General features: G+C 47.3%; 2 protein-coding genes across 2 annotated transcripts; one reads left to right on the forward strand and one right to left on the reverse strand.

Annotated features, from left to right (window-relative positions):
- Window positions 1-3,250: 3,250 nt before the first annotated feature.
- On the reverse strand, window positions 3,251-7,104 carry LOC133281913 (polyadenylate-binding protein 2-B-like). Its single transcript, XM_061477799.1, has 7 exons — window positions 7,015-7,104; window positions 6,405-6,513; window positions 5,848-5,909; window positions 5,261-5,367; window positions 5,065-5,152; window positions 4,812-4,957; window positions 3,251-4,076 (listed from the first exon to the last, which is right to left on the reverse strand). The coding sequence occupies exons 1-7, from the start codon at window positions 7,102-7,104 to the stop codon at window positions 4,037-4,039; spliced, it is 642 nt and encodes a 213-aa protein (XP_061333783.1). The 3' UTR covers window positions 3,251-4,036.
- A 6,369-nt stretch (window positions 7,105-13,473) lies between these two features.
- Window positions 13,474-15,172, forward strand: LOC133281919 (uncharacterized). The gene is made up of 2 exons (XM_061477802.1): window positions 13,474-14,244; window positions 14,843-15,172. The coding sequence occupies exons 1-2, from the start codon at window positions 13,515-13,517 to the stop codon at window positions 15,055-15,057; spliced, it is 945 nt and encodes a 314-aa protein (XP_061333786.1). The 5' UTR covers window positions 13,474-13,514; the 3' UTR covers window positions 15,058-15,172.
- The last annotated feature ends 1,261 nt before the right edge of the window (window positions 15,173-16,433 follow it).

The raw sequence follows: 16,433 nt of genomic DNA on the forward strand, positions 1-16,433 counted from the left end.
ACCTGGATATACTTGGTGGGTAATGCGGGAAGATGGGGAAGTCCGATGTATACCTCAAGGGGATTTGATTTTAGGGGAAAACAGCCAGTCAACTCAATTGTATGCTGTTGCCTGCTGTGTAATGCTTTTATAGCCCATCAACTAGATGTCTCCAGGTCACCAGCGACTGGCCCTGACTTCCCTCCAGCCATCATCGCAACAGAGAATGAACTTGGAACATCATGGACCGAATGAACTCGGCAGCATTATAGGGATTGGTCCATGCACTAAGAAAATGATTTTTTCCTCTTGGTCTGTATGTATATGGATGTATATATGTGGGAGAGCGATGGTGTATTGAAAATGTGGGATCTGAGCACGACGTGAATGGTATGGAATAAGGGGTGGATAATGTCCTGGGTTCAGCAGTAGCAGTCATGTTTTTTCCTTTGTGTTAACTGTTGCAGTGCTGTGTTTTGACTTCTAGTTTGAGAACAGTGTTGGTGAAGCCGATGTTTTCGGTTGTTGCTAAGTGATGTTTACCCTGACCAAGGACTCTGTGGGGCTCATGCTCTGCCAGGGAGGAGGGGAGGCTGTGAGGAAGCGGAGACGTGGCGCCTGACCCGGGCTAGCAGGGGAGATATTCCATACCACAGCACGTCATGCCCGGGGTGGGGGGTAACTGGGAGTTACCCGGAAGAACAGGGGCTTCCGGGTGGAACTCTCTTTCTTGGCCGGTGGTATCGTATTCTCTTCTCTTGTTATTTTCCCTTATCATTGTTTTAGCTGATAGTAGCAGTGGTGATTTGTTGCTGGACTGTTCTTGTCTCAACCCGTAGGAGTTGCACTCTCTCGATCCTCCTCCCCGTTCCTCCGGGAGCGGGGAAGGGGAGAGCCCCGGTGCAGGGGAGGGGGGGGGGAGACGGACACAGACCTTGATTGTTGTCAGCTCGGCACCACTCACTGGGAGTGAGTGAACAAGTTACCTGACTGGGTTTAAACCACAAGAAAAGCGTTCCTTATTGTTTTAACATAATTAAAGCGCTCCTTATTGTTGTAACCTATACATCCCATCCCACATGCTAGTTGGGTGCCTGGCTCTAAAGCTTCAGATGTGTCCTGGGTTCAGCAGTAGCAGTCATTTTTCTCCTTCTTACTAGCTGGTGCAGTGCTGTGCTTGACTTTCAGACTGGGAACAACGCTGATAACACACCGATGTTTTTAGATGTTGCTAAGTAATGTTTACTCTGACCAAGGACTTTCTCAGTCTCATGTTCTGCCAGGGAGGAGGGGAAGCCGGGAGGAAGCAGAGACAGGACATCTGACCCAAACAAGCCAAAGAAGTATTCCATACCACAGAACGTCATGCCCAGTATATATACTGGGGGCAGTTACCCGGAAGGGTTAGATCACAGCTCGGGTCGGGCGGGGCATCGGTCGGTAGGTGGTGAGTGGTTGTATTCTCTTCCCTTGTTATTTCCCTTATCATTAATATTACTGGTGGTAGCAGTAGTAGTGGTTTGTGTTATGCTGTAGTTACTGGACGGCTCTTATCTCAACCCATGGGAGATACATTCTTTCAATTCTCTTCCCCATCCCTCTGGGAGAGGGGGGAGGAAGGAGGGGGGGATTGAGCAAGTGGCTGCATGGTTCTGAGATAGCGGCTGGGCTTAAACCACGACAGTTCTTTGTGGCGCCCAACATGGGGAACGAAGGGTTGAGATAACAACAGATGTGAGCAGAGTGTCTCTAATCGTATTTGTGATAAGCATTCATTGTTTTGGATTAATAGTCACTCGTCACAATGCTGATTTATTGGTTCTCAGAGTTCTTGCACTTGATCTCACAGTTTCAGCATGTCGCACCTTAGTTAGAGCCAGTATTTGCTGGTTTAGTGCTTATCAGCTGGGGGGCCTGGCCTAAGGTTCTTGTTTCGCTGTACTTCATGGTAATGACTTGTAATACAATAGACTCACTGATCATGAAACTAGGCTGGCTTGCGCTCCCAGTGTGGTCAACACGTCTATACTTTTGAAGGCATATAATGGAATATTTCAGCAATTACACCTTTTTTTTCCCTTCTCTGGTTGTCAGCCTGTGAAGGAGACATTCCCTTACGCCCCCCGCTCCCCCACCAGACTATTCACAGCATCATTTGAGAGTTCTGAAGGCTTTGAATGGTCTTTGGGTACCCTTGAGACCCACCTGCTGATTGTGATGGGGATCACCATGTTGGCACATATACAGAGTGTGTTTTAACCACGGACATACCATCCTGAAAACGGCCCATTTCGTCTGACCTTGAAAGTTAAGCAGGTTTGGGTTTGGGTCTGGTCTAGGGTTAGATGACGATATAGGAGGACCAAAAGATTTTCCCTGAGGCTGGACAGTGAGACAAGGGGGCACAAAATCACAAAATGGAATATAGAAACCTCTCAAATTAGTTTTAAGTAATGTTAAGTTTGATGGCTTTGTAACAGTAGCAATGGAAAATTACTGAGGTGCGTGATACACAGAAGAAAAAGCAGAGCACAGCTAGAGATCATACTGAGAATTGTCATAAGATAAATGTTATAGTTGATACAGTTTAAGAAAAACATGCTAGAACAGGACACAGGGTAAGGAGTATCTGGGAACTGCAGGTGTCCAGGATGGGCTACAGTGAAACTAACTGATAAGTGGGAGGATAGGAGGATTATTATGTCTCTGGTGCTAACGAACCAATTAAACTGGTATGAGCATCTACTGCGCATGCTTCAAAGGCTGCCAGAAGTGATGAAGATTGTTGGAGGAAGTAAACGACCCTCAGAGACCACCACCACGATTCTGTACGCATGCGAGGAACTCTCTGGAAAATGATGTAATCCACACGTAGCCTCATGAATACGTATGTATGCCCAGTGGCTATAAAAGGACGGCCTGTGTGGCAATTGGGGGACACACGTTAGGAGGAGCTATCCCCCGTGTCTCCCGGTGCCGCAATAAAGAATACCTGCTTGTCCTCTTGAAAACTTTGTTGGCGAGTTTGTTCCTGGAGTTTTCCACAAATCAATTTGGCGACCCTGATGGGACCCTCTCTGCTCTGCTGCAGGACCCGCTGAGGACAGGGCTCCCTAGGGCACTTAGGAATTTTTCCCAGTGGGACCCCTCAACTCATTCGGATCACCGCCGGAACAGACAAGGACCATCTAATAAAAAGGTATTCTTTTCTTTTGTATAGTCTGTAAGGTACAGGGGGCATCTTGCATAAAGACTAAATTGGTAACTGGGTTGGTTTGGTAAGCGTACGCAAGGTTTGGAAGCCTTCCATAAATCGAGATAGGAAATCTCATAGGTAAAGGCGTATACCCGGGTGGTAGCGTCCGTTTGGTATACACCCACAAAAAACAAGCTAAAAACCAGACCCAAACCACATAATTGGCTCCATCCTCTTCCCAAGAGGAAGGTCAGAAATCCATGAGGCTGATGAAGGAAAAGCTCCCCAGCAGTCAGATCTAGAGCTGCAACCCAAGACTTTCTCCACTGATCTGAAGAAGAAAAGAGTCTTTAGAAAGGCCTTTAGGACCTTCTTATGAGCAAGAGAAAGCAGCATCCAGCTTCCATAGAAAACTGGCAAAGCTGAGGGAGCTTCACAGGTCAAGCAGGGCAGGTCCATCCTCACAGTGGGGTGGAAGACATTTGGACACCTAGAAAGCAAACTAAACCCTCCAGTGCAGCCCTTTTCTATGGGATGAGAATGAGCCTTAATGGTTTGGGAGAGCTCCTCCCTCCTGAGGACAGTGTTCTCTAGAATAAGACTGTTCTTGATGAAAATGCAATCTCCTAAGCAAAGCTAAGGTGAGCTCCTCTGGGACACCTGCAGGATGTGCAGATGGAGGGGATCCAGTCTTCCCTCCTGCAGCACAGCACATGGCTGCCTCCCCAGTAATCCTCACAGCCAGGCAGATGGCCTTCTTTAAATTAATCTTTTTTACTTGAGTAGGCATATTGTGAGATCTCTGCAATCCCATCTCCTCATTTCAGTTCTGTCGGCATCACCAGGGTAGTCCAATCCTTTCTAGCATGGAAAATACCAAGGCAGCAGCCTTGCCCGACCCCTAAAGAACAACAAAACCAGCATCCTGAAGCACTGCAGCATTGCTCAGCTGTGAGCTGTGCCAAAAAGCACAGCTACTCGGCTCCTTCACCCCTCCAAGAGCTGGATTCACCCTTCTGCCCCAGCTAACCTAGACTGAACCCCCAAAGCCAGGCACAGCTCAGACTGGCCAGGCTGCGAGTGTGATGGCCACACAAATCCCTGCAGGTCTCCAGGTGCTTCTTTCACCTCCAAAGCTCTTCTCTGATTCCTACCACAGCGCCAAAGGTGCGGGGGCATCAGTAAAGCTAATCCACAGCGAGCTCACAGATGTATGAGCAACAGGAGGTGTGCCAGAGAATAGCTCCAGGCCTGCACTGGGGATGACGGATGCCAGGACAGCAGCATGGATGGGATCTGCTGTGCCATCACTGTGGGCTCGCTTCAGTCCTTCCCCCCTCATTCCAGGTGCCCACAGGTATCCTGAGGTGCTCATGTCCCAGCCAGACCAGCCACCAGGATCCTGCCAAACCCACAGGCACTGGGGTGATGCAAACAGCACGTGATGGGCAGGTGACATTTCTAGCACAGATCTCCAGGAGGACACTCATGCTGAAGCCCTTCTCCATCCTCTCACCCATGCCAGATGCAAGGTGCAAAGCCAGAGCATGGCCAGAGCAAGGGGCAGCTATCTCCATCCTGGGGACATAGGGGTCTTGACCCAAATACATAAGAAACCCCCTACCCAGCCGCTCACCTGTATGTCCTCCCTCGCACCCTCGGGTGCTGCCCTCCGTAGTAGCCTCCCTGCTGGGCCAGGCCTCCCCGGGCTTGGAAGCAGCCCTGGTAGCCCCCACGGTCAGTGGTGCTGATGCCCGGCACATTGGTCCTCTTGGGCAGCACCTAGAAGGCAAAGGGTGGCTCAGCCAGCACCAAGTTTTGGCACAGCTCCATTCAAACAGAGCTGGGAGAGATAGATGCAGCACCCCAGGGCTTCATCCAGCTCTTACCTTAATGACACGGCCTCTGAACACACTCTTATCCAGCTCCAACGCAGTCTTCACAGAGCTCTTCTCTTCAAATTCAATGTAGGCATACCTACAAGGGGATGGGTTGAATAGAGCCCCAGGGCACCCCACTGCTCCCAAAGGCTGGGGAGCACAGGGCAGCATCCTCAAGACCCCAATCCCAGAGCACACCACTGACCCTTTGGGATGCCCTGAGAACTTGTCACAGAGGATGGTCACTCGGTTGATCTCCCCGCAGCTGTGGAAGTGAGACTCCAGCTCTTCTGCCGTGCCCCCATAATCTACCTGCAACGACAGTCCCAAGCCCTCCAGTGCTACCAGCCAGCCCCCCAGCTTGTGGGTCTGCAATCACACAACGTCACGAGAGACAAAGGGCCCAGCTGACCCCTCTCACACCATTCCACCATAGCTTCACCACCTCTTGAGGTGCAGCAGACCCAGATGAATTTTCCAGCCTAGAAGCCCAAATCCAAGAGACAGCTCCCCTGGCTTTGAGGGAACAAGAAACGCCACAAAACCAGCAGCTTCCAGCAGCGTAGTTTGGGGAGCTGACACTTGCAACAGATTATCTGCAAGTAGTTGAAAATCATAGGCAGATGCTGAGCCACATTCCCAGTCTGGGCTGGGCAGAGGAGAAGCATTTGGGATGGGACCAGCCAGCCTTCAGTGGGGGGTGGAAAGGCCCCCGGTGAGAAGGTTCTCAGACATACATCCAGCTGGACCAGGAGTAGGGAGATGGGCTCTGCTCCAGGGTCTCCCACTTACATTGCCCACATAGATGGATCGCTGGTCAACCTCCATCTTCTTGGTTGTCTTTGGGAAGAGACCTGCAGAGACAAGGGCTGCTTTGCCATGCTGGAGTTATGGGAGCCCTTTGGCAGAGGGGTGTCTGTGGAAGTCTTCTACCAGCACAACCACCACTGAGCTGATACACTATAAAGCTCCTTGAGTCCCTGTCACGTCCAGGCATACCCAAATACCCACACGGCTGTCTCTGCCTCCTCCTCCTCCTCCATCCCCTTGCCCCCTTTCTCTTCAGAAAGCCCCCAAACCACAGGGTAACTGCTCTACTGGGGCAGTTGATACTAAACTCAATTAAGTAACTGAATTAAATGGAATTAATTTACTGCATCTTGGTCGGCACAGGTAGGAGCTAAGAGTGGATAGCACCATGTCACACCCAGGACCCCATCCCTCATCCACCTTACATGTCCAGCCTCAGGCTGCCTGGAGAGGCAGAGCCACATGCTCTGGCTCCAGTTACCACCCTGTGCTCTACTGTTGGCCCTGAGGGGACAGCAGCACCCAGGGACAGCCCATACCTCCCTCCAGGTTCACAATAAAGCGTTTCTCAGCTTCCAGCTGCAGCTCCTTTATCCGCTCATCCTCTTTCTCCATCTCTTGCACTCTGGTGTTGATGGCCTCCAGCTCCTGAAACCCCAACCAAGACTTGCATGAGCAGTACACTGAGCAGGGACACCCTGATCCCACCGCCCAATCTGGGCTGGGACGTTGCAGTGCTGCACAACATGCACCTCCACCCACAGTTCCCTCCCAGGCAGGGGACAAGGGTAGCCTGAGGACAACAGCCTGTCCCACAAAAGGGGAGTTCAGCTCCCAGCTCCACTAGGGAGAAAAAAAACAGATAATACTTCCTTTCCCATACTTTTGGAGCAGTATGGGCAGAGATGCCAGAGGGAACCAGAGATTTAAGCTGGTGATGAACAGGAGCCAGGTACTCTTGCTCAGCCAGAAAAACACCTCAGTAGTGAAAGCTAAGCAGCAGGAGAGTGACAATTCAGGTTCCAACTTCTCAGCTCAGGGATTTTAACATCAGGGCCCAAGATTTTTAATTTTTAGAAGCACTTGAACAGAGGTGTAGAAAGCTTCCCATTTCCTTAGAGAAACAAGGAAAACTGATTCCACACTCACTGGGTTCTGCACAACCAGCTCCTCCACACTGTCCCCCTCCAGGTGGCTCAAGTCCAAGTCATCATCTACAGTCTTCCACAGAGCTGCCATTTCTGCCACATCCCAGGATGCCTCCACTGCTGCCAGGGACGGCAGGTCCTACAACCAGATCCCTGAAGTGTCCAGGAAGAGAGGACTGGGCAGGAAGAAAGGCAAAAAGCCATTTAAGAGAAAAAAAAAAACCCAGCCATTTAATGTAGAACTAAAGCAGAACGCCAGGCAGACAAGGGCTTTAAAGGTGCTTCCAGCAGAAGGACAAACAGGTCCCACCAAAGCAGCTTGCTCTCAGTGCTGCAGGCAGGCTTGCAGCAAGACCCCAGAATTGCAGGAGTCCTCACTCCTGAAGTTGGTGACCTACTGAAAGGTCTTGTGTTCATACTGAGGCATTTCCCAACTTAGGAGGGCTGCAGAGTGGAACAGGAAGCATCTTCCTGTGGGTGAAAAAGGAAAAACAGGCACAAGCCGGATTTAAAATGGAAGGAGAGACAGGACCTGACCCACCATAGCGCTCCCAGGCCATACAGAGTGAGCCCTACCTCACCTAAACAAAGGTAAACCCATACCCTTCCAGCTTGGGGCTCCTGGTTTGATCTCACAGTGGTGAGATCACTACCTGTGAGCAGCGAGCTGACCCTCTGCTCCAGCCTCCAGAGCCTCAGTCCTTACCACAGAGCTAAGACCCGTTCCGGACGTGTGTCATGCCGTGCACACCCCTCCCCCCCGGACCACGAACATCCCGCACTACCTCCACGGAACAGCGTCACATACAAACTTCCTGCGCAGTGCTGCTTTCACGCATCAGGAGCCAATCAGGGCAGGGCACGCCGGCAGGGGGCCCTGCCCAGCCGTGACCCTGGAGCCTCGGGTTCGAGTCCTGGGTGTGGCAGCAGACATGTACGAGCGGTGAGGTGGTGGCTGTTCCCCCCCCCCCCCCAGGCCTCCTTGTCCACCCACCCCGCTGGCGGTGCTGGGGACCACAGCGAGCTCCTGTGCACAGTGTGAGCAGCAGGGCACCCCAGTAGAGTGCAGCATCTGCAGCAGGAAGGGAACATCCCTTTGGGTTCCCTGGGGACAAACCTCAATGCCCCCCGCCATGGACACCCCTCCTTATGGCTAGACATGGGGAAGTGTTTACCCCATGGCTACAATGAACCCCTCCAGGGTTAGGGGCCCAGAGTGCTGCTGGGTGAGTGGGGGTGAGGGCACCCACCACAAGTCCAGGCTCTGGTTGATATTAAATTGTCTTTATTACACAGATACAGAGTTAACAGCCATAACCTGCATCATAAAGTTTACATTTTTCACAGGTCAAACATAGAGTACACTTAGAGAAAGCAGGAAACAGCAAGGGGGGGACAACATGCCAAAAGGAAGTCCTACCACATAATCTCTCTGGGCTGGCCCCCAAAGCCCCCAAAACCCATACAATAGGGCAGGGTGCCTGGCAGGGGGCTCTGGTTTCCAGCCCCCTGGGATCCTCTGTGCCCCAGTGTCCCTGTCCCCAGGGTTGGCAGGGTAACACGAGGATCCCAAGCAGGGCATGGGACCAGGGAAGCTGGGAGTGAGGGGGGATGGCAGCACGATACCTCCCTCCCGGGGGCTATGGCATTCAGTGACATCAGAGGAACCCCCGGGGTTGCCACCACAGCACCAGTGCAGTGTCTGGTACCTAGAAACAAGGTGGCATCTTGTCCCCAACCTCAAACACACCAGGATCAAGAGGAGTACTCTGAGGAGAAGAGGGGACTCCAGTGGGCCCTTGTAAGGGGGCCCATGAACACGGAAGTGAGATGCATAAAAAGGGGCTGTTTGAACTGCTCAGCACGGCAGTTGGCGGAGCACAGACTCCCCTGTCGTCCAGCGCTGGTTTTGCTCATATCCTACTTGCTATAATTAATAAAATTTTAATTGGATTATGATCTGTTATGGTCTCAATTTTTAACAATTTTCTGGTGCCGTGACTTGGATAAGGAACGGTGGGCTTTGGTCCTCCGGGGAGGCGCCCCGCGACATTTCGCGGCCCCGCGACCAACAGCTCACCCCAACCTTACCGACGAACCTAAATTCTAGAATAATGAGCAAAGGAGAAACCGGTAAAATCCCATAAAATTCTGTGCACGGGAGTCCGGACGAAGACGCAGGACGCGTAAGTATATTGCGAAGTTGTTCGCGGGTTTGCCGTTCGGGCGGGATTGGGTTTCCTGGAATATAACGAGTGAGAGGTTCGATATACTGAACCAAGCGAGTGTGGACTCTTAAGTACTGCGTCTCCCATCTCCCGCGAGGGACTGGGCCAGGAACAAGAGGAGCGAGTGAGTGTATGTTTGTGGATATTCCAGAAGATGGGGGCGAAGGGCAGCAAGCCTTCGACTCCCATGGGAAGGGTACCCATTGTACCTATGAATACCCCTCTGGCATATATCTTAGACAATTGGAGATATTTCCCTGGAACCCTAGGAAAAGATAAACAAAAAATGATAGAATATTGTACTAAGATATGGGGAGGGAAGAAGATTTCTAAAAATGTCTTTTGGCCAGTCTATGGGTCAGAAGAAGATTGGGTAAGACAGCAATTAAACCTCTGGGTTAATAATAAAAAACCCCTTAACCCGGAGGAGAGTCAATATGCGGAAGTGTGGCTAGAAAGACCGGGAGCTAGACTTTACCCGCTGAATGAAATAAAAAAAAAACAAAAGAAAAAGAAGGAAGAATTAGACGAAACCCTTCCTCCTGCTCCCACAGCCCCTCCAGAGGCCCCCAGAGCATCCACTCCCCCACCAGAGTCGGAACAAGAGTCACCCCCTCCTCCTAGACGCGTAACTAGAAGTCAAAAAGGGGCAGCTCAGATGTACCCCCTAAGGGAAATACCCATGGGGGGACCTCAACCTGTGATCGGATATATTTCCGTACCCTTAAATTCGGCTTACCTACGAGATTTTAAAAGAACAGAGATGGGAAACTTAATTGAGGACCCACTCGGAGTGGCAGAAAGATTAGATCAATTTTTGGGACCAAACCTTTATACTTGGGATGAGATGCAATCTATCCTTGGTCAATTATTTACTACTGAGGAAAGAGATATGATTAGACGAGCAGGAATGAGACTGTGGGATGCTCAACATGTCCAGGGACCCCAAGCAGATATTAAATGGCCACTCCAAAGACCTAATTGGGATAATCAAGATCCGGTACATAGAACTCATATGCAGGATCTGAGAACTATAGTAATTCAGGGAATTAGAGAAGCAGTACCCCGTGGCCAGAATATCAATAAAGCATTTAATGAAATGCAAAAGAAAGATGAAAGCCCTACTGAGTGGCTAGAACGACTGAGGAAAGCCCTTCAGCTGTACTCTGGGGTAAATCCAGACGACCCTTTAGGGCAAGCGCTCCTCAAAACTCAGTTTGTGGCAAAATCATGGGAAGATATCAGAAAGAAGATTGAAAAGTTAGAAGACTGGCAGAATAGAGGGCTGGATGAATTACTGAGAGAAGCTCAGAAAGTTTACGTAAGGCGGGAAGAAGAGAGCAGCAAGCGACAAGTAAAAATGATGGTAGCAGCGGTCAGAGAGGATCGCAAAGGGCGAACTGGTGAACACAGATCTGCTGGAACAAAACAAGGGAACGTAGTAGTAGAGAAGGAACAGAGATATTGTTTTTACTGTGGAAAGAAGGGACATACAAAGAAGAATTGCAGACAAAGGATCAGGGATGAGGAAATATTGAAAACGGAATAGGAGAGTCAGGGGCTCTATATCTTAGGGGACCGGAGTCATCATGAGCCCTTGATAAAATTAAGAATAGGTCCCCATAAACAAGAGTTCACCTTTTTAGTAGACACTGGGGCTGAAAAATCAACTATTAAGCAAATACCTGAGGGATGTAAAGTTTCCCCTGAAAAAGTACAAGTAATTGGGGAAAAAGGAGAACCCTTTAAAGTAAGCAAAATCAAAAATGTGGTATTCGAAACTGAAAATAAATTTGGAATGGGTGAACTCTTGCTCGTCCCTGAAGCAGAATTTAATCTGTTAGGACGAGATTTAATTGTTGAATTGCAATTAGAAATTAAAGTGAAAAATCAAGAGCTGACAGTGTCTGCTTATCCTTTGACCGTGGATGATCAAAAACAAATTAACCCCGATGTCTGGTACTCTCCGGACACAATTAGTAGATTGGAAATTCCACCGATTAAAATCCAAATTTCCGAACCCCACATACCTGTGAGGGTAAGGCAATACCCCATATCCCTAGAAGGACGGAGAGGATTAAGGCCAGAAATTGATCGATTGTTAGCACAAGGAATCTTAGAGCCTTGTATGTCACCCTTTAACACCCCCATTTTGCCTGTAAAGAAACCAAATGGGAAATATCGGCTCGTACATGATTTAAGGGAAATAAACAAAAGAACTATCACCCGGTTCCCTGTAGTAGCAAATCCATACACGCTGCTAAGCAAACTAGGACCCCATAACTCCTGGTATAGTGTGGCTGATTTAAAGGATGCCTTTTGGGCCTGTCCACTGGCAGAAGAATGCCGTGATTATTTTGCCTTTGAATGGGAAGACATAGAGACAGGCCTTAGACAGCAATTGAGATGGACCGTGCTTCCCCAAGGGTTTACTGAGTCCCCTAATCTGTTTGGACAGGCCCTGGAAGAGCTCTTAAAAGAATACCAGGTACAAACGGGGAACGTGCTGTTACAGTATGTAGATGATCTGCTCATAGCAGGGAATAATAAGGAGGATGTAAGAAAAGAAAGCATTCGACTTCTAAACTTTCTTGCACAAAAGGGCCTACGGGTATCACAAGAAAAGTTACAATTTGTGGAGGAAAAAGTGAAATATTTGGGACATTGTTTGTTTAACGGCCAGAAGATATTGGATCCAGAGCGCATTAAAGGAATTTTGGAATTACCTATGCCTGTCACTAAGAGGCAAATTCGGCAGGCATTAGGGCTATTTGGGTATTGTAGGCAATGGATAGAAAACTATAGCTTTAAAGTTAAATTCTTATATGAACAACTGTCTAAAGACAAAATACCCAAGTGGACCCCTCAGGATCAAGAGCAGTTTGTCAGTCTCAAAAGAGAGCTAAGTCAAGCACCGGTTTTAAGCCTACCAGATTTAAAGCGGCCATTCCATTTATTTGTTAACATACATGAAGGAACGGCATTCGGAGTATTAACTCAGGAATGGGCCGGACAGAAGAAACCGGTGGCATACCTATCAAAGTTATTGGACCCTGTGAGCAGGGGTTGGCCGAGTTGTTTACAAATCATTGTTGCTGCTGCCTTATTACTTGAGGAAACAAATCGCATTACCTTTAATGGAGAGGTTGTCTTATATGCGCCTCATAACATCCGGGGAGTGTTGCAACAAAAAGCAGAAAAATGGCTTACAGATAGCCGATTATTAAAATATGAGGGAATACTTATAGAATCCCCTAAACTATCTTTGAAAACTATTGGAGCAGTTAACCCCGCTGAATTTTTGTACCCAGGAGAAGGTAATGAATTATTGCACAATTGTTTTCAAACAATTGAACAACAGACACGCATTAGGCCAGACTTAGAAGAAGAAGAACTACAATGTGGAGAAGTTTTATTTATAGACGGGTCATCACGAATAGTGGAAGGTAAACGATTGTCTGGATATGCCATCGTTAAGTTGGAAAACGGGGAATTTAGGACAATAGAATCAGGCCCCCTGAGTGCTAGCTGGTTGGCTCAAGCCTGTGAGCTGTATGCATTGTGGAAAGCATTAGTGTCACTAAAGGGAAAGGATGGAACTATATATACAGACTCACGCTATGCGCTCGGAGTAGTGCACACTTTTGGAAAAATATGGGAGGAAAGAGGATTTGCTAACTCACAGGGAAAAGAACTAATACACCCGGAATTAATTCGGCGAGTTCTGGGGGCATTGAAAATGCCGAATAAAATAGCAGTTGTACATATAAAGGGACACCAGCGAGGTACAAGTTATCAAGTTAGGGGAAATAATGCAGCTGATACAGAAGCAAAACGAGTGGCAGGCAATTATAGTATGATTTTGACTATGCAACAAGTACCTGTTAATAAGAATTTGAGTTTTGAGTCTGCAGAAAAGGAAAAACTAGAACAAATGGGAGCTAAGGAACAAGATGGGAAGTACATATTGCCAGATGGGAGAGAAGTCTTGCCGAAAGGCATAGCACTCGAAATATTTTCAAAAATACACAGTAAAACACACTGGGGAACCCAGGCGTTAGTTGATCATTTCAATCAACAGTTTGCCTGTATAGGCGTATATAATATAGCAAAGACAGTCACGGCAGCCTGCGAGACCTGTCAAAAGGTTAATCGAAACAGCATGAGACAAAGACCTCTTGGAGGACGTTCCCCAGCATACAGACCTTTCGCACACATACAAGTAGATTTTACTGAACTACCTAGGGTAGGGCATTATAAATATTTATTAGTTATGGTGGATCATTTAACACATTATGTTGAGGCTTTTCCTACCTCCAGGGCAACTGCTAACCAAGTTACTAAAGTGTTACTTGAACACATTATACCTCGATATGGAGTACCTGAAGTAATCGACTCGGACAGAGGAACACACTTTGTGTCAAAAATTGTTAGAGATCTAACAGAAAGCTTGGGTATTAAGTGGGAATACCATACACCATGGCATCCACAAAGTTCAGGAAAAGTTGAAAGGATGAATGGAGAAATCAAAACTATTTTGACTAAATTAATGATAGAAACCAAATTATCATGGATTAAGTGCCTATCCATGGCACTATTAATTCTCAGAACCAGACCCCGAGCAGATGTAGGAATATCAGCGTTTGAAATGGTGTATGGAATGTCTTATAGAATTGAAAGTTCACAAACAAATGTTTTAATTCGAGATCGTGTGATTAATGAATATGTTTCACAATTAGCAGAACATCGTAACAAGCTTTGGGAACATGGACTGATTGTGCAACGACCCCCGTTGGACTTAAAAAGTCACAATGTTAAACCTGGGGATTGGATATTGATTAAAGTGTGGAAGGAAGAAACCCTAAAACCCAATTGGGAGGGACCTTATCTTGTTTTGCTTACAACAGAAACAGCTGTCCGGACTGCTGAGCGTGGATGGACTCATGCCAGTCGCATTAAAGGCCCAGTGACGAGACCCCACTGGAAAGTAATCAGTACTCCAGGTGACACCAAGATAACTCTGAAAAGATAACATAATGATAGAGACTTTATTTGATTATTTTGCCGCATTACCTTTTGGTATAAAGTGTGTATTGCTGTTTATATTTGCTATAATTATTTCTCTTTTTTTCTATTATATATGGAAGCGTACAAAGTGTGTTGAAGGAAATTGCTAAACTTATGCAACCACACAATAGTGAATATAGAAGATATGCTGATGTAAATAATATATGTACTCTAGATATACAAATTACGTGTAATAATTTGAACTGCAATTGTTATCCATTTGCTTGTTTTAGGTGTAAGGTATGCCAGGATAAATGGTGGACACACTGTGAATATGGATACCCTCCGATAGGAGCTTGCACACGGTATTGGAAAATCCAAAGAACTCTCACTGAGTGGAAATTAAAACAATTAGAGTCTAAACAAGAAATTATTCGGGAATTCCATGAGTGGTGGAAGATTTTTTTGCCAAAGGAGTAAACCCTCAATATTATTGTTACCACTCCAACGAACCAGTCCCCTTTGTAACTGAAATTTTGGTTATAAAGTGTAGAAGGGAAGTACTAACCGTGCCTTGCTTTGCCCCCCCATTAGTTAAAGCTGCAAAGTGGGAAGCCTATGTAAATAGGCAGAAAGCCCGAAACAGCTACTCTCCTGAAGAATTCCCTTGCTGCCAAGAAGATGGTACACCCCGTGGCTCGAAGCAACCGAGTCGACGGGCGAGGCAGAGGAGGAACAAACTGTGGAGAAAAGAACCAGAGCAATGGGATGCAAAAGCAGCAATGGCCGAACTTCCCCAGGACTGGTAAAAATATACTTAAACTGGCAAAATTGACAGACACCCTTTTTCCTGGTATGCCGTTAGTTTTGTTATTGATAATAACCCAAGCAAATGGAAACCCTCATGAACCTATGGCCTGGAAATTATATAATTTACCAGAGTCAAAATTAATTCAAACTCAGATCGGTCCAGGGAAGTGGAATTTCTCCGTGCATCTATATTCCCTGATACCTATAGAACAGGACTCCCCTGTTTTTACCCCGGATCTAGCAAAGCTTCAGGCCCAATGCAAGGCATTTTATATATGTCCAGCAAGTAACCCTGGCAGAAGTTATTGTAATTATCCAGGTCATTTTTACTGTGGCTATTGGGGTTGTGAAACTATTGCTTCAAATTGGAAAACGCGGGGAGATAAATATATAGATGTAACTTGGGGACCCCCGGGCTGCACTCCCCCAAAGCATGATTTTGATGGACACCCTAGAAGACCCTGTGGCAGCGTGTCCGTGTCCTGTACCAGAACTGAAATCATTATAAAAGAACCCCAAGATGACACATGGTTAGTTGGCCGTATCTGGGGAATTAGATATTGGGAATCAGGAGCGGATAGGGGAAGTTGCTTTAGAATAATTAAAGAAAAGCTTCCTCATGATCCTTTACCAGTAGGACCAAATCTGGTCCTGAATCCACCCACTTTCTCTGAAGAAAAGGTTGCCCCCGCAAGTGTCGCACCCACTTCTCCAGACTCCCTTTTGAAAACAACTAATGGTATTGTATCCAGGGATCTAGAGTTGTCAGAATCCAAAGACCCCTTATGGAATCTAATGCAAGCCTCTTATCGTGCCCTTAATGAAAGCAAACCAAATTTAACTGAGGAATGTTGGTTATGTTATAATGTTAGGCCACCATATTTTGAGGCAATTGGAAAACCAGGTAGGATTCAATGGTCTAATGGTTCAAACCCACGAGAATGCCCATGGAATGACCAGAGGAACCATATGCAAGGAATTACTATTCAATTAGTAACAGGTCAAGGAAAATGTATAGGTACAGTGCCCAAAAAGTATCAACCTTTGTGCAACCGAGCAGTCACTATAGAAAAACACACTATAGAGAAACACAAGAATAAAAATGACAAATGGGCTATCCCGACACCAGGAGCTAAATGGGTTTGTTCAGACATCGGAGTAACGCCTTGCCTATCCCTAAAAGTGTTTAATCAATCTCAGTTTTGCGTACAGGTGATTATTGTTCCTCGTCTGATCTATCACACCTCTGAGGAGGTGTTACACCGTTTTGAAGGAGACCTGAATAGACAAAAACGAGAGCCAATTACAGTGGTAACCTTAGCTACACTGCTGATAGCAGGCGGAGTTGGAGCAGGCACAGGCATAGCCTCCCTAG

Source organism: Pezoporus flaviventris, unplaced genomic scaffold (assembly GCF_033815535.1).
Source record: "Pezoporus flaviventris isolate CSIRO_AGI_PZ_B2104156 unplaced genomic scaffold, CSIRO_AGI_Pfla_v1 ptg000109l, whole genome shotgun sequence".
In the NCBI taxonomy this organism is placed as follows: Eukaryota; Metazoa; Chordata; class Aves; order Psittaciformes; family Psittacidae; genus Pezoporus; species Pezoporus flaviventris.

Coding starts and splice junctions, on each gene's coding strand:
- LOC133281919 (XM_061477802.1), top strand. CDS start 13,515: ATGGTGGATCATTTAACACATTATGTTGAGGCTTTTCCTACCTCCAGG. Junction 14,245..14,842: donor GAAAGTAATCAGTACTCCAG/GTGACACCAAGA, acceptor CCCCCCCATTAG/TTAAAGCTGCAAAGTGGGAA.
- LOC133281913 (XM_061477799.1), bottom strand. CDS start 7,104: ATGGCAGCTCTGTGGAAGACTGTAGATGATGACTTGGACTTGAGCCAC. Junction 5,368..5,847: donor GATCCATCTATGTGGGCAAT/GTAAGTGGGAGA, acceptor CTGTCGTTGCAG/GTAGATTATGGGGGCACGGC. Junction 5,153..5,260: donor TTCTCAGGGCATCCCAAAGG/GTCAGTGGTGTG, acceptor ATCCCCTTGTAG/GTATGCCTACATTGAATTTG.